Consider the following 23,581-nt stretch of genomic DNA (forward strand, 5'->3'; position numbering starts at 1 on the left):
AAACTAGTTAGCCAGAGCCTAATTTGGGGGGTTTTATCAGAGCCTAACTCACCTGAGTATAGAAAAATACCCAATTGCTCTAGCTTCTGGCATATGGAAAGAGAAATACACCACTGCAGGCCATACTGCCTCATCTTGTTTGGTCTAAATGGGGAACTAACCGAGAAGCACTTGTTAAGTCCATAGCCCAGGGGCATAGGCTCACTAAAATACTGTGACCTAATCATGGGACTATAGAATGATTCCTGTCCCCCCACATCTTATACCACACTAACGGTCTATTTACCCTAGTTCCTTTTACCCAGTACATCATGTCCAGATTTCAACAGAAAGTTGCAAGGCATAGTAAAAGGCAAAAAACACAGTTTGAAGAGACAGAGCCAGACCTAGATATGGCAGGGATGCTGGAATTATCAGACCAGAAATTTTAAAAACTATGATTCATATGCTAAGGGCTCTAACGGTTAAAATAGAGAGCATGCAAGAACAGACAGATGACGTAAGCAGAGATGGAAGTTCTAAGAAAGAACCAAAAAGAAATGCCAGAGATCAAAAATACTATAACAGAAACAAAGAATGCCTTTGATGGGCTCCTTAGTGGACAGGACATGGCAGAGGAGTGAATTTCTGAGCTTGAGGACATGTCAATAGAGACCTCCAAAACTGAAAAGCAAAGAGAAAAGGACCGAAAAGTAAAATAAAACAGAATGTCCAAGGGCTGTGGGACAACTATAAAAGGTATAACACACATGGAATAGGAATACCAGAGGAGAGGAAAGAAAGAAATGGAAGAAATATTTTAAGCAATAATGACTGATAACTTCCCCAAATTCATGTCAGACACCAAACCACAGATACAGGAAGCTCAGAAAACACCAAGCAGTATAAGTGAAAAGAAAAGAAAAAAACTTAGGCACAGCATATTCAAACTGCAGAAAATCAAACAAAAATTCCTGAAAGAATCTGGAGGGGGAAAAAAAAACCCAAAACCTAACCTATTAGGAACGAAGATAAGAATTACATCCTAATTCTCCTCAGAAACTGCACAAACAAGAAGAGAGTAGAGCGAAATATTTAAAGTGTTGAGAAAACAAACACCAACCTAGAATTCTGTACCCTGCAAAATTATCTTTCAAAAGTGAAGGATAAATAAAGATGTCTCAGATAAAAATTGAGGGAATTTGTTGCCAGCAGATATGCCTTGCAAGAAATTTATAAAGAAGTTCTTCAGAGAGAAAGAAAATGATATAGGTCAGAAACTTGGATCTACTTAATGAAAAAGAGGAACACTGGAGAAGGAATAAGGGAAGGTAAAAGAAAAACTTTTGTTTTTCTTATTCTTAAAATATTTTTTTTAATTTTTTTTTATTTTTGGCTGCAATGGGTCTTCGTTGCTGCGCACGGGCTTTCTCTAGTTGCAGTGAGCAGGCGCTACTCTTTGTTGTGGTGCATAGGCTTCTCACTGAGGTGGCTTCTCTTGTTGTGGAGCACAGGCTCTAGGTACACAGGCTTCATTAGTTGTGGCACACGGGCTCAGTAGTTGTGGCTCGCGGGCTCTAGAGCTCAGGCTCAGTAGTTGTGGCGCACAGGCTTAGTTGCTCAGTGGCATGTGGGATCTTCCTGGACCAGGGCTTGAACCCATGTCCCCTGCATTGGTAGGCGGATTCTTAACCACTGCACCACCAGGGAAGTCCCAATTTTTCTTATTCTTAATTGATCTAACAGATAACAGTTTGTTCAAAATAACAGCAACAATGTATTTGATACTGTATACATATATATGCTTATGTATGCTTATGAATAAGTGAAATGAATCACAGCAATGGCACAATGGACAAGACAGAGGAATTAGGAGTATTTTATTACAAAGTACTTGCACTACCCATGAAGCACTACGTACAGTATTACAGTCAGCCCTCTAAATCCGTGGGTTCTGCATCTGTGGATTCAACCAAGTGCAGATCAAAATATTCAGAAAAAAAATTCCAGAAAGTGCCAAAAAGCAAAACTTGAATTTGTTGCACACTAGCAACTATTTACATAACATTTACATTATATTTACGACTATTTACATAGTGTTTACATTGTATTAGGTATTATAAGCAATCTAGAGATAATTTAAAGTATATGAGAGGGCTTCCTGGTGGCCCAGTGGTTGAGAGTCCGCCTGCCAATGCAGGGGACACGGGTTCGTGCCCCGGTCCAGGAGGATCCCACGTGCCGCAGAGTGGCTGGGACCGTGAGCCATGGCCGCTGAGCCTGCACGTCTGGAGCCTGCGCTCTGCAGCGGGAGAGGCTACAACAGTGAGAGGCCCACGTACCGCCAAAAAAAAAAAAAAAAGTATATGAGAGGATGTGAATAGTGAATAATTTATATGAAACACCATGCCATTTTATATAAAAGACTCGGGCATCCATGGATTTTGGTACCTGTGGGGGGTCCTGGAACATATCCCCCTTTGGATACCTAGGGACCACTGTATTTGAAAGTAGACTTGGATTACTTGTAAATGTATACTCCAAACTCTAGGGAAACCACTAAAAAAATGTAAAAAAAGTATAACATGCTAAGGAAGGAGAAAATATAGAATCATATAAAATGCTCAGTTAAAACCACAAAAGGCAGAAAAAGAGTGGAAGACAAAATAGGAATACAGAACAAGGGCAACAAATAAAAACCAGCAACAAATGTGGTAAATATTAATCCAACTATATCAATAATCACTTTAAATGTCAGTGGTCTAAATAGGCCAATTAAGACACAGATTGTCAAAGTGGATCAAGAAACAGCATCCAATTATACGTTGTCAACAAGAAACCCACTTCAAATATAAATGCACATGTAGATTAAAATAAAAGGATGAAGAAAGATTTAACATACTCATGCTAAGCAAAAGAAAGTGGGAGTTGCAATATTCATTCCTGACAGACCAGACTTCACAGCAATAAAAGTTATCAGGGATAAAGAGTGGCATTATGTAATGATAAAGGAGTCAATTTTTCAAGAAGACATAACAGTCCTTAATGAGTATGCAGCAAACAACAGAGCATTAAAATACATGAGGCAAAAATTGATAGAACTACAAGGAGAATAGATGAATCCACTATTATAGCTGGAGACATTAACACCCCCTAATGGAAATGTGCAGATCCAGCAGGCAAAAAGTCAGTAAGGATGTTGTGGAGCTCAACACACAATTGGATACAATGGACATCTATGAACTACTTCATCCAACGGTAGCAGAATATACGTTCTTCTCAAGCTCACATGGAACATTCACCAAGATAGACCACATACTGGGCCATAAAACACACCTTAACAAAGTTAACAGTATAGAAATCATACAGTGTCTGCTCTCAGATCACAACGGAATTAAACCAGAAATCAATAACAGAAAGACAGTTGTAAAATCCCCAAATACTTGGAGATAAAACAACACACTTCTATATAACACCTGGGACCAAAGAACAAATCTCAAGAGAAATTTTTAAATATTTTGAACAAGATGAAAATGAAAACACAACCTATCAAAATTTGTGGGATGCAGTGAAAGCAGTGCTTAAAGGGAAATTTATAGGATTGAACGCATGCGTTAGTAAAGGAGAACGATCAAAAATCAGTAAACTAAGCTTCCACCTTACGAAGCTAGAAAAAGAAGAGCAAATTCATTCCAAACTAAACAGAAGAAAAAACTAAAAATTAGAGCAGAAATCAGTGAAATTGGAAACAGAAAACCATTAGAGAAAATCCACAAACCAAAAGTTGGTTCTTTGAAAAGATCAATAAAATCCATAAGCCTCTAGCCGGGTTAATTAAAATTTAGCAGCCCCTGGGATGGGACCCAGATGTTTGCCTCATATTGCCAATCAATGAGCAACTACTCATGCCAGACAGTTAGGCAAAAACACTAACATCATTTCCTTTCTTTCATCCATTTGATCAATTAAGGAAAAAAAAACACACTTACTACTGATGAGCATCTACTATGTGCTGGACACTGTTTTAAATGCTTGGGATATACCAGTGAACAATAAACACAATAAGTAAACTGTATAGTATATTGGAAGCCGTTAAGTGGAGCATAACGTAGAGCAGGTTAAGGAGAGGATTAACCGTTAATGAGTATTTCTTATTTTGTTATTAATGTTTGTATGTATATATATATATATATATATATATATATACACACACTATAGTGTGTGTGTGTGTGTGTATATATATATATATATATATAGTATATAGTATATATATAAGGCAAATACTTTTATTTTCTTCCCTGTCTTATTCCCTTATTATCTAACATAAGATGTTAAGAGTTAAGTTTACATCACACTGTTTAAGTTACAGGGTATCAAGGAGTGGCGATCTCACCCGAGGACTTTGCATCCTCTTCTGGGGAAAGGGCTGGTATGTTTTGGTAATATGCAACATACCTGGATCATGTTAGGTGGAAGTATGACTTTGTTATTATCTTTATTTGGAGATTAAGTATGGTTTAAGGAAATGTATACGGGTGCCGAACTGACAAGGATTAAACTGTAATGGTTAGTTTCATGTGTCAACTTGGCTAGGCCATGGTACCTAGTTGTTCAGTCAAACACTAAGTGCTTCTGTGAAGGTATTTTGTAGATGTGATTGACATCTACAATCAGCTGACTTGCAGGAAGGGAGATTATACTCCATAATCTGGGTGGTCCTCATCTAATCAGTTGAAAGGCTTTAAGAGCAAAACTGAGGTTTCCCTGAGAAGAAATTCCACCTGGGACTTCAGCACCAACCAGCTCCTCCCAAGGGTTTCTAGTTGGCCAAGCTGCCCCACGAATTCTGGACTTCCCCAGTCCCCACAAGCACCTCCTTACAATCAATCCCTTAACATACAAATATCCTACCAGTTCTTGTATCTCTGACAGAGGTAGCCACATAGAGAAAATGACATCTGAGCAAAGACTTGCAGCTGGTGAAGGAGTAGAACACAAAAGTCTGGGGGAAGAGCAAGCCTGGTGTATAAGAGGAACAGCAAGGAATGTGGCTGGATAAGAGTGAGCAAGCTGGAGACAGTAGGAGAGGAGGGAACATCATTAACCAAAAGAAGCAGCAGGGACAGAGAAAGTGCAGGCTGTGAGCTGAAGGGTCTCTTTTATTATTCTTTCTATCGCAAGGTGAGCCCACATCATGACAAAAACAATGCTGCCATCATCCAAGGATCTCACCTTCTCTAATACAACACAAATGAATGCCCCCCGTCCCACTGCTGGCAGCTTTTGGCTGCTATAAGGACATCTTCTGTAGTCAACCCATTCAACATTCGGTGCACATATGCAGAGCACCCACTGTCAGCTGCACCGTGCTGGGAGTTTCTCCCTCGGGGATATGGAAGCCAAGAGGCAGGTCAGAAAGTGCCCTGTCATCTCAGCACAGATCAGGAACTGACTGGCCACGACCAGGCAGAGAGACAGCTAACTCTGCCATCTTTGGGTAAGATGGAAATTTGCTACATGGAAAGTATAATGCTCTTAATTGGTCTTACCCTGGTCTAGTTGGAAAAAAAAAAAAAAAAAAGACCAGGCACCACCAAAGGGAGATAACAGTGATTTGGATGCAGGACCACCAAAGACAGATAATAATAATTTGGGTGCATTAAGCCTGATCAAATATCTTGTCCAGGTTTCCCAGCCTCTCACTTGTGCCAGCAAAAGGGAGAATACCACCACCATGAATTTTCCTTACTACAAAGGTTATGGAAACAGCAATAATTTTAAGTATATTTATTAACCTGGAAAGATGTTCATAACTTTATAAAATGAAGAAAAGGCAATACAACCCATCTTAAACATACACATTGATTCTTAGATATATCTCAACTTCATTAATGTGAAAAAATATATTTCTTAGGCTTTAGGAATAGAATATTTCTTAAATGCAAAAAAGAGTTAAGGCATGTCCACAAAAATTATAACAATGTTATCTGGTTAGTGGGATTCTAGGTGATTTTTATTTTCTTCCTCTTTGCTTCCTGTATCTTCTTTTCCTATAATAGTATGTATTGCTCAAATAACAAAGTTGGTTATGATTTATAAGTCAAACCCCCTTCATGTATATAGCACTTCTAGCTCCTTCCCTACTCCTTCAAAAGAGTCAGCTGACAACTGTAATCTCAACCAATTTTGAATGGAGTTGTTTGCAGCTCCTTTTACATATGTGAGAGTACACAACTAACAGCAGTTAGATCACTTACCCAAGGTCACACATGGTGGTGTATAGCCCAGCCAAGACAAGAGTCTGGGGTCCTGAAGGCCCCTTCCAAGCCATCACACTCACTGTGGACCATTTTCTCAGCCCAGGGACCCCATGGAAGTGAGTGAGGGTTAAGCTGAGCTAAACCCTTGCCCTTACCTCGGCCAGGCGGGAGTGCTTGTGGACGTTCTCGCCTTTTTGCACGCTGGGAGCCAGCTGCTGCAGGACACCCCTGCTGCTTGTCAGTGCTCTGGTCAGCCGAGCAAACTTCCCCCAGCCTGGAGCATGTGGAAGACAGGAGAGACAGGTTCAACCAGGTCCTGAAGGTGCTCGGACATTCATACCACGAGTTACCCTGTCAGAAGCAGACGCCCACCCTCCATGTCCTCCTGCACATCCACAAGTCACTCGGCCATCCTCGTAATCAAGATTTGCTGATCAGAAAAATACCTAGGGCTTCCCTGGTGGCGCAGGGGTTGAGAGTCCGCCTGCCGATGCAGGGGACACGGGTTCGTGCCCCAGTCCGGGAAGATCCCACATGCCACAGAGCGGCTGGGCCCGTGAGCCACGGCCGCTGAGCCTGCGCGTCCGGAGCCTGTGCTCCGCAATGGGAGAGGCCACAACAGTGAGAGGCCCGCGTACCGCAAAAAAAAAAAAAAAAGCACCTAGACTTGCTCAGATCTATGCAGTGATGCACTTTTCCCTTGTACTTTCACTTGGCCCTAATCATAGCTTGGTGAAGCAGGTACGGCAGGTCTTAGCACTGTTTTACACCTAGGGAAATCGAGGCACAGAGTGCCTAGGTAGCTAAGAGTCTAGAGCCCAGATCTCCCCACTCTGGCCCAAGGCTTTTCTGCCAGACAACACCAGGCAGTCAAGATGCTTCTCTGACCCTATGGCTCAGGCTGTTCCCAAGCCCCCTGTCGTCTGATCCTAGCAGAGACTAAGCTGATTCTGGGTTTTAAATGACTAGACAAGCTAGTCAAATGGCCGTTCCATGTACTACCTTCTCCAAAGCCAGGGGAATAAGAAATGAATTTAGTCCATGGGTAGGTGGGGAAACAATACTAATTGATTTTAGTCTGCTCTAGGATGGGGGAAGGACAGCTGATGGCAGGTAGGTCCCCTGAAAACTAGAAACGCAAAGAGCCGAGTACTGAACTTAGAGTAAAGAAATCCGGATACAAATCCCATCTCTGCCTCCGGCCTGCTTGAGGTCACCAACAAACTGTTTAAATTATCTGGGCCTCAATGATCTCATCTGTAAAGTGGAAATTAAAAGACTCTATCTACATGCCTTAAATGCAGGATGCATTTTCCTGGTAAAACAAAGTGGCTAAGTTTACTGGGCTAAAACAAAGACTGTCTTGAGGCCTCCTTGGCCCTCTGGACTAGTTCCTCCAAGGAAAGTAAAACACTTGTCTTTTTCTAATCCAGACCACTCTATACTCCAAAATCTAAGATGTACCAGTGATCTTTACTAAGATTTTAATATGTATGAGGAATCATTTAAAGGTCCCCAAAGACAACCGTCCATTCCAATATCCAACAAGCCATCTGCATCAAGGTTACGACCGTGCCAATTGCCTCATGAGACCCCTGAAAGTCTGTAGCGGTTCTCAAAACCAAGCTTGGGGCGAGGGAGCTCCAAAGACCTGGATGTGGGGTACAGGAAATAAACAGCATGCAACTATTTTTACATGACAGCTAAAAGCGAGACTAGGCAATTTGATTTTTTGTCCTTTAGAGTTTAGAAGTAGCCAGTGCCTTGCAGCAGAAATCTCATTTACCAAATTTTACCCTGGAGCACCTTTATAAGACGGACTCAGAATCCACAGGACAATGAGGTCAAGCAGAATGATGGCCCTTTTTTTGCACAACCTTTAAGAATCAAGATCTGTATAAATTTTGTCAACATAACAAGAATAGCAAATCAAGTTCCTTTTTATCTCATTCCAGAAGTTCTGGGCTTTAATAAAAGATAGTGGCATTTTCATGCATCCCGATGCCATTAAGCAGAGCTATGGGTCACCTTGAAAAGAGGCTCACGGTGGTTGGGCTGTGGGGACTCCCACTGATGTTGACAGGAGGGGACAGCCCAGACTCTCCAGGGGGATTTGACATCTTCCCCAAATGGGCCACTCATGAAAGTGTTCACTGGAATTTGCTTGTGTGAACCATGGACTAGAATTTTTTAAAGTCTCTTTCAGAGTCAGGCTCTCCTACAGCTGAAAACAAAGCTGGAATTGAATTCTGCAACGTTTTTCAAGAGGAGCAGAAAGTATATTTTTCAACTGGTGAGAAAACAATTGTGCACTCAAACATCAGCAAGGGCTCTGAAACACGCCCCCCCATTCAATCCTACCCATCCACCACCACCACAACCTACACTCTGGTACCAATGATAAGAGGGAGCTAGCAGGGCAGATACCCCAGACCCTGCTTGGCAGGGCTCAGGGCCCTGGTCCATCAGATGACATGGCACAAAAAATTAAAAGAAAGATCCCTGGACTTCAGGGCATTTCCCCAGGCCCAGGCTAGCCCCTCACTCTAGCCCTGATTCTCTTTTCAAGAATGTGGCTCTTAAAAGAGTTGGCCCTCAGGTGGCTGAGTGAAGGGCACAGGAAGGTGAATGGGTGTTGGATTGGGAAATGGACAGGCAGTGTGAAATCCTCCATCACACCTCTACCAGGATAGGCAGACTCTGCCTATTCTGAAGGAAGGAAATAAGTTCCCAAGCTCCACCCCCATGTTGTCCTTTCTGGACTCTAGACACTTTCTAACAGGACTCATGCTGAGCCAGATGAAAGAACATCATTCATTCACATATTAATTCTAAACATAACTACTATGTAAATACCATCACAGTGCTAAATCCTGGGGATGCTAAAATGAAAAAAGGCACAGACTCTGGCCTCAAAGAGCTTGTACTCTAGTAGGGAAGACTGATAAGTAAATGAAAAAGTATGATATAGTAAGCTAAATTCTATAACAGGTGAGTAGAGGACGCTATGGCCAAGACTGTCCAGAGAAGGCATATCTAATCCAGGCTGGGCAGTCAGGGAGGGCTTCCCACAGGAGGTGACACTAGAGCAAACTTTTAAAAGATGAGTAGGAACTACTTGAAGTCAGGAAGGAAAAGACAGACATTCCACACAGAAGGAACAGCACCTATGAAGGCAGAAAAATCATACAACAGAGTAATATGTCAGGGAAGAGTAAGACCTTCTTAACAGCTAGATGAATGGGGCGTGGCCCGTAGAGGGGAGGAGGATGCAGGCAGTGGCCTGAAGTAATGCTAAAGAGGTTGTCAAGGGCCAGGCCGAGAAGAACTTAGGTGGTAACAACCTAGATGGCAAGTTAAGAAATTTGAACTTCAACCTGAAACCCGAAGGGAATCCAATGAAGGAGTTTAAATATAGTAGGGGAATTTTAGGACAAAATGGCAGTGTGGATAGTGGACTATAAAGAGGGCGGAGGGGGGTTAACAGATAGAAGACCAGTCAGAATCCCAGGCAAGACACTACGAGGGCCTGGACCAGTGCTACGGCCTGAGCCAGGTAACAAGGGGAGACTTGAGAACAGCTGCAGAGGTAGAATCAATGGCTGTAGAGGGAGAGAAGAGGCAAGCCAGGTGGCCTCTGGGTCCCTGGTTTGAGTGACTGGAGTGACAGACATGAAATGAGATTAAAAACACAGAAGAAAGTCAGTCAAACTAAAAAAGACAAGTACATGATATCACTTTTATGTGGAATCTAAAAAAATAATACAAATGAACTTATTTACAAAACAGAAACAGACTCACAGACATGGAAAACAAACTTATGGTTACCAAAGGGGAAAGGAGGAAAGGAATAAATTAGGAGTATGGGATTAACAGGTACATACTACTATATATAAAATAGATAAACAACAAGGACCTACTGCATAGCACAGGGAACGATATTCAATATCTTGTAATAACCTATAATGGAAAAGAATATATATATAGATAGACAGATAGATGTATCTGAATCACTATGCTGTATACCTGAAACTAACACAATATTATAAATCAACTATACTTTAATAAAAATTTTAAGAAACCACAGAAGAGAAGCAAATGGGTTTGGTGGAATATACATGTACAATTTGGACGAACAATGTCCCTCATAGCAGAGCCATCAGGAAAAACATTCCTGGAAAAATCAATTTCCTATTGTCCAAAGGGTCAACTGGGTGAGAATAAGCCGATGAGAATCCAGCTCAAGATGATCTTGCTTAAGGGAAGCCACATGGTCATTTTCCACAAGGAAAATAAGGCAGCTGCCTTCAAGGAAGCTTCTCCCTGGTACCACCCTACCCTAGCAGAATTGCCTGCTCCAACCCGTGCACCCCCATTTGCCTTAGGCAGACTTCTATTAGATCACTGATTAGGCTTTATTGTTCTTATTTGCTCACCTGTCTGCCTATCTTCCAAACAGACTGTAACGAGCAGGGGCTCTTAGACATTTCCTTAAGGTCAGCATCTAGCATAAGGTTAAACACCCCAAAGACACCCAGTAAGTGCGTATGCTGAATAAATGTGCATGAAGAACAAACTGTGTTCTCTTATTATCCTACTTCTACCTGGGTTTCCAGTAGACATAAAGCCCCAAAATATAAGTAGCCCATTTTACAAACTGTGTTAAGTTTTAGGAGGTATTTCTGCACCCACCCTTCCAATTATATCCCATTTGGGGGTTTAACAGTGAACTGAGCTCAAATGAAGAAACCCCTAGCTCAGGGTTCTTCCAGCTCTGTCATAAACGTCACCACAAGGGAGGCAGAGGCAGGGCTGGGGGTGCCGTGGGAAGATCAAAAGCATCACATGATCAGGAAAAATGAGACGGGGCGAGCAGGAGGGGAAGAGGAAGCATGAAAGGGAAAAAAGGACAGAAGGACGGGAATGCAGTTTGCAATCTAGCAAGCAGCTAAAAAGCATTTACTGGGTCCTTTCTCCGTTCTCAGTAAGGACAACCACTATCTCCCTTGCTTGAGCCCACATTGGCTACTGGTGTCAACTGGGGTGAGTCTCCCACTAGGCTGCTTTAGCCCACACATCCCTGTATCCTCCCTAGGCCCAAAGAGATGGTTCTGGGATGACCCAGAATTCCAGTTCCTCCCAGGGTAAGTCCAGAGATACTAGGAAAGACAGACCTACAGGCCCCTCCCTGGGAAACCACGCTGAGCCACTTGGAACAGAAGTTGCATAGGACTCCTTAAAGTATCCTCACCCTGGTGAGGAGGCGATGAGGCCGGGCTTGTCCTAATCTGAAGAGTCACAGATCCTCTTAGAGGAGCCGGCGCCATAACCCAACATCCAGCAGAGAACAATGGACACAGGACACTACCAGGTCAATCTGGACAATGACTAGGTGTCCTCAAGTCTTCCGCCCCAGATCTTTTCCCTACTGATGTACAAATAACCAAAAACCTAGGATGGCTTTTTCAAGCAGAAGTCACTAAATCATCACCTTTCAGTCATCCTAAGGGCCGAGAAAGAAAATGTTAATATTGGTGGTGGAGAGGGAGCCTGTGGCTTGTATCCATTACACTCTTTCTCCCCCAAGAGCACCTCACATATATCCCGCATGAAGACGCCTGGAGAAGGGTTGGCAGTTACAACAGCTTGCCGGAGCCTTCAGCCCTGAATATTCTAAACCTTTGGCCTTTAAAAATCTCCCCTGGAGTTTTACATTCCATTTATTGCCCACTCTTGGCTCAATTTTAACTCTGAATTTACAAGATGATACTAAATTTACTTTAGTGGATCTTTGAAAATGAAGGTGCTCCTTTAATGTGAGATGATTCAGTGAGGTAAGAGCGAAAAGAAGAGGGGTGACTCATCCTTGGGTGAACAATGTAAAGAGAAAACTCTGAGCCCTACACTCTAATTCTTCTCTACCCACTTGCCCAAGACTCCTGGCTTTGAAGGGCGGATGGGATAGAGAAAAACACTCCTGCAACCTACTCCCAATTATCCAAAGTACCAGAAAAGCAAGAGATAAGGAAGAAATGAAATGCCTGGAGCCTCACTGAGTCTCATTTCAACCAAGAATTCCCACCTACTCTCTCATTCAGCCTTTAAAAAACACACACACACACACACACACACACACACACACACACACACACACACACACACACACACACACACACACACACACACACACCCCGCAGAGCCGTTACCAAACAGCAAACCTAGCTTGCCTTGATCCCTTGCTCCATGCCACCTGTGGGCACTTTTTATCAGAGAGAAAAGGAAGTAGCCAAAAGATGAACAGGAAAGAGGAGATGAGGAAGTCAGGGGTCTGGATAATTCATGAAAAGGGTCATGAGAACTGACACACTAAATAAAAGAGGGGGTTCAGGGAGCATCCTCAGGGCCCATCACATGTGCTCGGAGCTCAGGGCCAAAGGGGAGTTTCTTTGTGTCAGATGCTAAAATAGTTTATCGCCAATGATTCCATGTGTTCTCCCCTTTGTGTGTGGTTTATGGGAAAACGTTAGGCACCAACTGGCTTCCTGAGTCACCATTAGGATGCATTCACCCGACTCCCAAGCCCCAAAGTTAGGCACAACATGATGAGAGAAAACAAAGTCATTTTAAAGACAATCTGAGTACAGTTGACTTTAAAAAGTCTAACCTAGGGCTTCCCTGGTGGCGCAGTGGTTGAGAGTCCGCCTGCCGATGCAGGGGACACGGGTTCGTGCCCCGGTCCGGGACGATCCCACATGCCGCGGAGCGGCTGGGCCCGTGAGCCATGGCCACTGAGCCTGCGAGTCTGGAGCCTGTGCTCCGCAACGGGAGAGGCCACGACAGTGAGAGGCCGCGTACCGAAAAAAAAAAAAAAAAAAAGTCTAACCTAATGGTGGGAAAACATCTTGTATTGCTATGCCAAAAAGCAATTATCTAGGGATTTTCTGGGGTTTTCCATTATCCACCCTTCCATTCCCTCTCAAAAGTGAATTCTACACAAGCCTGGGTCAGCAACACTCTTAAGGCTCTTTATGCTAATTGAGGCACTGTACTGAAAGCCCGGCTGGACCTGTTGGACTCTCACAATGTGAGAACAACTCCAAGTAGAAATGTCAAGTCAGGAGAATAATCCAGCCACATGGCAGTGTATTTCCCATCTAGATTGGACCCTTACAGCCAGAACTGCAGTTTAGAGACTTATAACGATAAAGGCCTGGAGAATTATCATGCTCTTCCATCAGCAACAGACTAATATAAAATTTGACCTTGTCCTAAACAGACCACCAAATAGAAGTGGGTCAGGGGCACAGTGACATGACAAGTGGGAGGGTCTAAACATATCTGCCACAGCATTTGGAGCGAACAGGCTTATAAAGTCATGTCCTGGAAGAAATATTAAGCATGATCCACTACCAGCATTCCTATATTGAGGGCTAAAGAGTATGTACGTGTATGTGTGTGTGTGTGCGTGTGTGTTTTACTTTTTAGAAATCAAGTCATGTATTACTCCAATTTATTTCACTGACAAAGAATTAATATCTGGTCCCCTTGGCTAACAGGGAATAGGGTGTGTGTGTGTGTGTGTGTGTGTGTGTGTGTGTGTGTGTGTGCGTGCGTGCGCACATCCACCAAAACCCTTATCAGCAAGGGAAATACATCAGTGAGGCAGGAAAAATGAAACAGAGCATTTTATTCCTGGAAAATAAACCTCAGTGAGTCTCACTGCATCAATCTGATTTATGTCTTCTTTCAGATTTCATGAGAATGCCAGGCAGACACCTAGGTGGCATGCAGGGAGCATTCTCGGTTAACTCTGCCTTTCCTACTAAACAATCCCTCACGTCACCTGAAAATGTTCCAGTGGTGATGATAAGAAAACATTCTGACTCAATTACATCCCCTAGTTCACCTTTTTCAGAGAAAACTTGCAAAAATAACTGTGAAAATATCAGATTACCTGTAAAATGCTATTTATGAGTCTACTCAGTTAAAAAAGTAAACAGCCTTTCTAGATGGTAGCAAGATGACACTCCTCATGAGTGAGCTTAGCGTTGTGTAAGAGCTACTGCACTGAGAAATCTTCAGGTCAGAAACTAGAACTCAGGGAATCACAAATCTGCAGGACAAAAGGAGACTGCCGGAGGGTGAGACAAGTTAAGCGACTTTATTTACACCTGCTCTGGTCTTGAACCCCAAAGGCAGGCTGTGATTGAGTTACTGAGCTATAGATAGCTTACAAAAGAAATAGGATGCACCGGTATACACAGCATTGGGCTCTGAACTCTATAAATATTAGCATCCAATGTGGTAGGATTTTAAATATCCTCAGAGGACACAGCCCCCAAGGGAGCAGCCACAGAATGTTTTTTATTTCTTGCCATTTAACAATCACAATTTTGTCACCTCGAGGATAACATGCCCCAGTCTGACTCTCCCATGAACTCCACTTTTATCTCTCTGCTGCGTCTCAGAAAACTGCAAGGAGTAGCGTCCTCTGGTAGAGCCGGAAAATCGGCCGCAGAGCCAGGAAACACTGCAACGTGAAAGAGCTCCTGGCCGCTTGGTTACCTTCAGGGGGATGGAAAAGACTGCTGTGATACCTCCTAAGCCCAAACCTCTGGGAATGACATCTTCTGTGCTTCCTGATGAGCTGGACCTCGTCGGGAGTACAGTTGTTCTAGAAATTCTGAGCCATCTCCTCTCCTAGGTCCCCAGTGTTATTTAAACAATACATGCCTTTGATATGGCTGAGGTGAGTGCTAATATCTGTGGTCCCAGAGCTGATTAAATGACCCATACGGGAATGTTACTGGCCTCATTAATGCCATGTTTCCAATGAATTAACCAGTCACAGACTTAACCAACCACAGAGGCAGAGATGTACTAAAATCTACTTTAACACTCTTAAAATGCTAGAACTCAGTCAAATCTAAAGAAGTTCATACAGAAATAAGATGAATGTGACCATGAACTGTCACATTTGGGTGACTGACATCTGTCATGTGAAAACCTGCAAAGATTCTGACAATACCAGAGGTGCCCAGGTACCTTCTTCTGTCTACTTGGAAAGGGTTAATCTACAAAGGTATGAAACTGATTCAAATGCCTTCCTAACCAAAGCTTTTTTTCCTCACTTTCTTTTCCCTCAATACATTCCAGAACGATACAATGCTTTCCCCAACACAAATTAAAGTTTAAATCTTGATCCTTGTGCAGACATTGCCTTGGCAACCTCAAATTCTCTGTAACGAGAGTCACACTATAGGCAAAAAAATTAAAAAGGCATAAAATTATTTGTACAAATCAGAATTACAAACCTTTACATGAATCATCCTCAATCGGCTGTTTGAAAGCTGTTATGTCACTGAAAGTGCAAAGAAATAAAACCACTTTATCCTGTTCATTTCGAATTGGAGCAATTTTCACAAAGAACCACACAGGTGTCCCTGAAAGAAATACCAAAAGGTTGGTCAGTAATTTGTATTCTCATTTGAGGGGCTATGGAAGTAAAGACTTGGGAATGAATAGGTACAAATATTAGTTCGTTTTTAGAATCGTTTCATTCCTTCAGGGACTGGGTTTTACAACATTAATTTGTCCTCTTGCTGGAATAAAAACTTTCATAGTAACTACTCAGTGGGGAGTTTTCTCCTGTTCAAATAATTTTGTAAGTGCAGATTTCTTAACCCTTGTAAAATGATTAGAAAATGGGTTGAAAATCCCTCCTGATCTAAGGTACAGAGACCTAAAGACTTACCTTAGACCATGTAGTGAACAAGTAAAGAGTAGGGGCCAGTTTGGGTATTGCCAGCCATGGCCGGCCGACCATGAAACTCAAATTTCCATTGCTAAAAGCTCCCAGTGCCAAAATTCAGCTTGGGAATCCATCAATTTGGCTCAATGGACCATGGGCTAGAAACTATGTTTCTAAACCTCTCTCCCCAGAATAAAAATCCCAAAGGTCCTATACAATGGCAAATAAGGACACACTGAGGAAGGAAAAGAATCACCACAATGATTCTCCTCGCAAAGGCTCCCCCAGAAAGGGAGTTTCCAAGTGGGTTTCAGCTGTGATTACTTAGTACTTTAGGAAGCTCAATGAATGTTTCAACTTCCAATCCTTGCTCCTGAGCTAAACTGGGGGATAAATGAGCCCTTCCAAAGCACTGCCCTAAATCACAGAAGGAGAAGGTGGGCAGGGCTCATCTGACTGACTTCTCAGAGGTCACCCACTCAGGTATCTATGGAAAAATATCTGCACAAAGTCAGTCTCTGGCTTCCAAAAACAAAAAAAAGAAGGAAAAGAAACAGATGTTTTCTATCTATTGAGGACATCACAGCAAGATCTATCAATCTCTTCTGTGATACAAAATTAAATGGGGCACAAAGCAATGGTATGTTCACCCCATCTTGTTCTTGTATCCCCGTTCCTAAAACAGCATCTGGCATATAAGAACTTCATAACTATTTGTTGAATTTTGCATAACCGGGATAATGCTTTACATACTATTTTATAACCATTTTCAAATTAAAATACAATAAATATTTCCCCATGTTGTTAAGTATTAGAGAAGCTTCCTATGTACCAGGTGCTGTGCTCAGCGTTTTACATATTTTATTTTAGGAGATAGCAAGCAAACAACTCACTGAATATTGGAGATGGAAATAGATCCCCAAAAGGTCACCTGGGTCTCTCTGCCTGCAATCACATCAAACTCTATACTATACAACAAGGACAGAGAGCCATCTCTAATTAACATTAGGATTAACCAATTTTACTTAACAATTACAAGATTATATATCTGACTATACCACTTATTCATATGTAAGTATGAATAACCCCACAATGTACAGTCAAACAGGCAGCAAATGGATCAGATAGGAATACATCCTCCTTAAATCTTGGTTATCTATATATTCATCCAGTTAATTTTAAACCTCTATCCACTTCCCCTTCCCTTTTTAGCTGCTGGTTTCTGGGTACTCTTAGAAGACAAATACATGATAGTGTCACCCTAAGAAAAATGTGTTTTGAAAGGAAAATCCACCTTACAAATATCAGGGGAATTCCCTGGTGGTCCAGTAGTTAGGACTCTGTACTTTCACTGCCGAGGCCCTGGGTTTGATCCCTGGTCAGGGAACTAAGATCCCACAACCTGACTGGCACAGCCAAAAAAAAAAAAAAAATCACACATAGTTTTCCAAAATCAAAAAGAATATGGTCTCTGAGTTATCCACTGTTTTTGGAAGGTCTGTGTTACTACTCCTCCCAGTATCCTCCTCAGAACCTGCAATGGGTTTTAAACCACTTTCAATTAAGCAACAAAAAACTCAAAAGAAAGCATCACACCAATCGAGCCCACGTACCCACAGCTCTCAGTTGTATCCTAGCTGGTAAGACAAAAGGAGGACAAAAAAATCTTTTCTTTTTGCTCTAAAGAAAACTAAGCAATATTCTCTCAGCTGGGTAAACAAGAAAGCACTCCAAATTCACCAAACTAGTAATAAATCAGAAGAGAGGCCCCGCATGTTGTCTAACACCAGAAGCCTCGTCTTGCTGCAATCCCCAGACCCATTCCCTTCACAGCTGCCGCCTATGGGCCATCCCCTGTGTTGTACCAGCTGGGCCTGATATCTATGAACTTGTTCCATTTGGGACTGTGCCACCTAATCTTTATGACTACTAGGACTGATGACACTAACCCACATCTCCCAGATCATAAGAGCTACTGTATTTGTCATATCGGGAGGCCTTTTTCATTTTACCATAGTTCAAGCTCCCCGTGAACTTTCCTCCATTTCAACAGGTCAATCTGTTTAAAGCTATGTGCCTCTCTCCACCACACTGTGCCCATTGCTTCCTTCCAGAAATGTTCCCTGACTAAATGCATGCTACTCTTATCATTCCGTTTCAATATCTAAATATGTTTCTTGTGCCAAAAATTCATAGAGTCAGTATGTATTACTTTAACAGTTCCTCGCCGGCTGATCACTTGGGCTTGTTGAGGGTAGGAACCTCTTTTCTCCTACTGGTGTTTCCTCGTGGAGGGACATCTTTCAGTGTAACACTCCAGGACTTTTTCCCTGGGTTGGGAATTTGGGGGACAAGAATTGGACATGTGTAGCCTGGCCACTTCTCCTCCTCTGCTTAGAGATTAGTGTGCAATCCGCTCTTCTTCCCCATCCTATAAATGTTAGGGGAGAAGTCAAAGGGCAGGGGGGATGGCTGGTAGGAGGAGGAGGTTCTCCGGTGTTACCTGGGTTGGGTGGGTAAGTCTGATTCTAGGATTCACTTTTAGAAACTCACCTGCCCACAGATATAAACTACAGTTTCCAGGATCTGCTTTACGAGTCATAAAGGTGGTATTTTAACCTCCATTCGCATGATTCCTGTATCTCTCCCAATTGTTTCTGACCACAGGCAGGAAAAGAAAGTGCTATGTATTGGGCCCCCTCAAAGCTTAACAGTTGAAGACTATTTCTGTAAATAATTCATAATGCACTCCAAGGGCAGGAGAACTGATCTACTTCCTCTGTCTGATGGTCCTGCACCCCTATTCCAATGGCATCCAATGCAGTGCTACCCACGGGGCGTCACATAGGCCATTACGATGCTCAACACCAGGAGGCACCGGACTGCAGTGGTGAAACTCAACAAGCTCTAGGAATGCTTGCTGAGCTCCAAAGAAATAAATCCTACTTCCAGTGTCTTCACAGTTACTCAGACCTGCCTCTCTCCCAAACTGTCACACCCAAACAATCTAGGAATGAAGAATGGGTTTAAATTTTCATTTCTGAAATTCTTCCAAAAAAGACTATGAGTTCCTCTTAGATAGCACAGACCAGTCATTTCAACCTTTCGCTTTTTTAGAGCGAAGCGTTTTTAACTAATGAAACAATACTCAAAGTCTCAGTACATGAAACAGTTCCTTCAAGCAAACATGAACCATTCAGAGCCCAGAGCCCCACCCACCCAATTTCCCTTACACCCCTCTGGATGCACCCAGGGATATTCAGGAACCCTTTGGCTCCATTCAAATAAAGACCTGCCCAGGGGCAGACGCCCAAGCAGTTGGCCTCCGGGGACCTCTCCTACAGCCCAGATTCTGCAGCAGCATCCATTCCATCAGGATAAAAGAGAGACAATGAATGCACAAATATTCACACACACACACACACACACAAAATCAGGAAGAGGTTAAAATTCTGGGAAAAACCAAGAAAAGCAAGTACTTAATGCCCTGTTTCTGCAAAAAAGAACAAAGGGTCCATGATAAATTTTCTATTAAAGGCAGATCAATACACAAATCCAGGAGAAACACATCCTACTGATGGCAAAGGCTGCAGCTCTCTCCTGGATGAGGATGCCCAGTAGAAGGGGAGTTCCAGGTCAGGCTCCTCCTTCTGGTCACTCTGTGATGGTCATCCCTTACGTAGCTCCCTTGGGTTATGCAGTAATGAACCTGACAACCTAACCTGGCTATAGGGTTTCTCAACCACAACAGTCAGATAACAAAACAGCAAGGCTCAGGTGTATGAGAGAATTTTGGTCTCCTTCCCTGGACCTCCTCCCAGGTACTCTCTAGAGCCAGGCATCCAGGCCACGTTTGACAGCAACAGAATTGACCAAGCCACTGTGATTGGCTCTTGAGAAGGGTTGCATGTGCTGGGCCATTCCGATGGGTCCAGAAACTAGACTAGAGAATGGCAGTCGGCCCCAGGAAACAGACCAATAGGATTTGAGTCAACTTTATTGAGACAAATGACAAGTGTAGACAGGATGAGAGAGCATGAGGGGGTAAGTAGTGACCACAGGCCATTAGAACATTTGATTCAGAATCCCAAGCCCTGCTTTTGAGCCCTATCTTTTCATTTATTTTATGTCTTGGCCACGCCACTTTAACTTCTCTCAGAACCAGTTTCCTTATTTGTAAAATGGGAATAATAGACCTACTTTACACTAAGTTAAAATGTATGATGATACACAGATATTTAAAACTCTTACTTTCCATTCTTCCTTCCTTTTAAATTCTTTACCTATAAGGTTAAAATGTTCAGTCTCACCTCAAAGAGGTATTCGTATGACTTTAAAAGAGAACGTATCTTAAGGTGTTTAATGAAACTCCAAAGCTGCCTCCACCTGTTCATAAGGAAAAAGGGCCAGTCTCAACCGTAACAAGGGAAAAGGTAGAAAATTCAATGCTTAAGCCTCCATGTAATTTAAATTTGACTGAAGGGCGAAAAACAAAACCTCAATAAATGGAGAGAGTTACACTGTTCGTAGATTAAAAGAATCAATTCTGTAAGATGTCAAACCTCCCTTTTTAATATATAAATTGAATGCAATTTCAATCAGAATCTCAATTGTTCCTTTTTTCATTTGTTTTTCTCAGAGCTTGATGAATTGACATTCAATTCAAATAGAAAAGTAAAGGTAGAAGAACAGCCAAGAAATTTTTGAAGAGAAAACGTATGACAGGGACTACCTACTATAGTAACTAGGAGCCATTGGCAATGACCCTAAAACAAGCAATAATGAAGACAATAGTATCATTTACTGAGTGCTTCCAGCGGGGCCAAACCCTGACACATCACGGTTTACCTTTCACAACAACTCTGTGAAGTGGAATTGCTACTGTGACATTATCCCCAACTTAAATATGGACAACCCAAGTGGGAAAGCATTTTAACCAAACTCATGTAGCTAATAAGTTACACAAGGAAAAAGAGTAGAGACACAAACCCATGAAATGTGTGAGAACTTAGCATATGTAAAAAGAGCATTTCAATTTTTTTTTTCCAGTTTGTCCTGTTTTCCTTTTATTTGCAGTTTCCCGAGACAGAAAGAGAAAAATTTTAATAGGCAAAATGTTTTCGCTATGTGTGCGATTTGGATCAATATCTCTCACATATAAGCAGCTTCTAGTACTGAAAAAGTAAAAGACAATCTATTGGTAAAATAGGCAAAAGACGACTGTTTCCTATTAGATTTGTCTTCACAACAGATTGTCACCTCCTCAAAGGCAGAGTCGGTTTCTTATATGTGGATCTCTTTGGCTCAAACCCACAGGCCTGCAGTAGGTAATCAATAAGGACTTAGCCGGCAGCTTCTCTTGCTCTAAGCTGCCTTTCCCTGGGCTTCTCTGCTGGAGAAGCTGATCCACAGCTCCCAAACCAGGGTCCCCAGCCACACCATGAATTGTGGAGTCAGTCAGATGCTGGGGGGTGTTATCCAGAGGGTGAACTGATTTCACTAAGGGCTGATACTTCTTAACTTTCTTGTTCGAAAAATGGAAAAACTAATTCGCCAGCCCAAAAGTGGCCACCTAAATATTTGCTGAATGAGTTCATGAATGATGACTGTCATTGATATGAGAAAATGATCCAGCATACTGAGAATGAGTTAAGTCACAATACAAAATATATAGCAATTCCAAAATGCCCAGGTTTACTGGTCAGACTGGCCAATAGATAGAAAGAAACGTTTCAAATAAGCCAGTCTCCAAGATAGGTAATAGTATTACACACACTCATTCCAAAACACACCATGAAGCCTTCTGCTAATTACTTCCAACTCCCCAAAAGGTAAAATAAACACGAATGCCTATCACTAGCGGATCCTTTCTACAAAGTTATCCTTGTAAATACTAAAGAATGAGAGGGGGGAGAATCAAAACAATTTATTAAGAGTTTATAAAGAAAATCACAAGAATTAAATAGAACATATGGGCAAAGAATCTGAACAATTAACATAAAAAAGTAATTTTAAATGGATATTAAATAGGAAAAATACTTCACTCTCACTAGCATTAAAAATACTCATTAAACAAAAAAATGTAATTATAGGCAATCTGTTCGGTGCTAGAGCAATTCAATGAGTCAGACGCTCACAGTCTGCAAGTGAACTTGGAAATGCATTCAATTCTGGAACACAATTTGGCAAAATGTCTCAGGAACCTTGGTTCACATTCTTTAACACAGTAATTTTCAACTTCTAGGAAATATTTCAGAATGTCCACTAATATCTTTGCATGAAGATCTTCACCTCAACATTATATTTAATCAAGAAAATTTAGAGCCTCATAAATATCCAACAATAAAGGAAATGTTAATAAAATTCCTTCTAAATTATATTTATGGGGAATTTTAATGAGAAGGATATTTTTATGATAAAAAAATTAAATAAATGTACAATTTCAAATTGCATACATGTCAAAGTCTCAACTATGTAACATGTGCAAGACAAAACACCAAAATGTTAATAGGATGGTAGTATTTCTCCAAGTCTTTGAGTCTTTAGGGTGATTGATTTTCTTCTTTAAGCCTTCATACGTGTTCTCCATAGTAAAAATGCATTCATTTAAAAATCAGAGAAAAAAGAAAAAAACTTTCCTTTAAATGATGACATTTCACATTTTAAAATCTCAAATGGGGTGACATTTCCCCCACGGGACTCCATACTGCTTTAAAATGCTGAAAGTTTCAATCTATTGAACCACAAATTGTGAAAGTAGCAGCAAACCTGCCTCCTCCTCTCTCTCCTCCCATCCATCTCTGTTCAGTCTGCTCCTCCCAGGCCAGCCGGTCAGTTCAGCCCCACAAGGCTTGCTCCTTGGCTCCGAAGCCCTCACTGTGAATCACATACTCTTGGGTCACTCATCTGTTTCTTGGTAACTGTCAAGTTCCTTTCAAAGTCACTCAGCAAACATGGGCCGAGCGCCTCCTCTGGGCTGGGCTGTGTGCTAGACACTTGCCAGTCAGTGGGCTCCACTGGCAAGTCCCTAGGCTCAGCCTCCTCCCATTTCCCCGGACACCTCTCCTTCTCAGCTGCGTCTTCCCCACCGCTCCCCCAGCAGGCCACAATCATCTTGCCGCCACGGTGATTCCTAACGGGTCTCCCACCTCTGGTCTCCTACGATGCATTCCATCTCCACTCTCTAACGGAGTCATCTTTCTGAAAAGAAAATCTTACTATTACACACTTAACCCTGCTTAAAACCGCTCAACGCCTCTCACGCCACCCTCTGTCCCCACCACCTCTGCTCTTAAGACAAATTCTAAACTCTTTAACGGGGCTGCACGATCGGCCCTTCTCAACCTCTCCAGCTACACTGGTGACCCATGCATTTACAGATTTATTTAATTACTCCATGAGTTCAGGTGGAACACCTTCTGGGTCAGGCACTGTGCTGGGTGCAGGGGATCCAGCCGGGTAGGGACACACCCTGTAGGCGTGGAAGTCAGCCTTCACTGCAGCTGCTTTCTGTCCTTGCTACTCAGAGTGTGATTCGTGGACCAGCGGCATTAACATCACCTGGAGCAGAATCTTGGGCTCTTCTGCAGAC

The 23,581-nt window shown here is 42.3% G+C and overlaps 1 protein-coding gene across 3 annotated transcripts in view; it reads right to left on the reverse strand.

The window, feature by feature from the left end:
* Positions 1-23,581, reverse strand: part of KCNH1 (potassium voltage-gated channel subfamily H member 1) — a 416,698-nt gene that overhangs the window by 354,626 nt on the left and 38,491 nt on the right. For 2 of the 3 annotated variants that reach the window (XM_030872943.2, XM_030872942.2), the window contains exons 4-5: positions 15,554-15,682; positions 6,395-6,513 (exon numbers count right to left, since the gene is read on the reverse strand). In XM_030872943.2, the coding sequence (XP_030728803.1) occupies positions 6,395-6,513; positions 15,554-15,682 (248 nt within the window). The remainder of the gene's footprint in view (positions 1-6,394; positions 6,514-15,553; positions 15,683-23,581) is intronic. The other variant, XM_060294397.1, reaches the window with a different exon arrangement.

Source organism: Globicephala melas, chromosome 1 (assembly GCF_963455315.2).
Source record: "Globicephala melas chromosome 1, mGloMel1.2, whole genome shotgun sequence".
Classification (NCBI taxonomy): Eukaryota; Metazoa; Chordata; class Mammalia; order Artiodactyla; family Delphinidae; genus Globicephala; species Globicephala melas.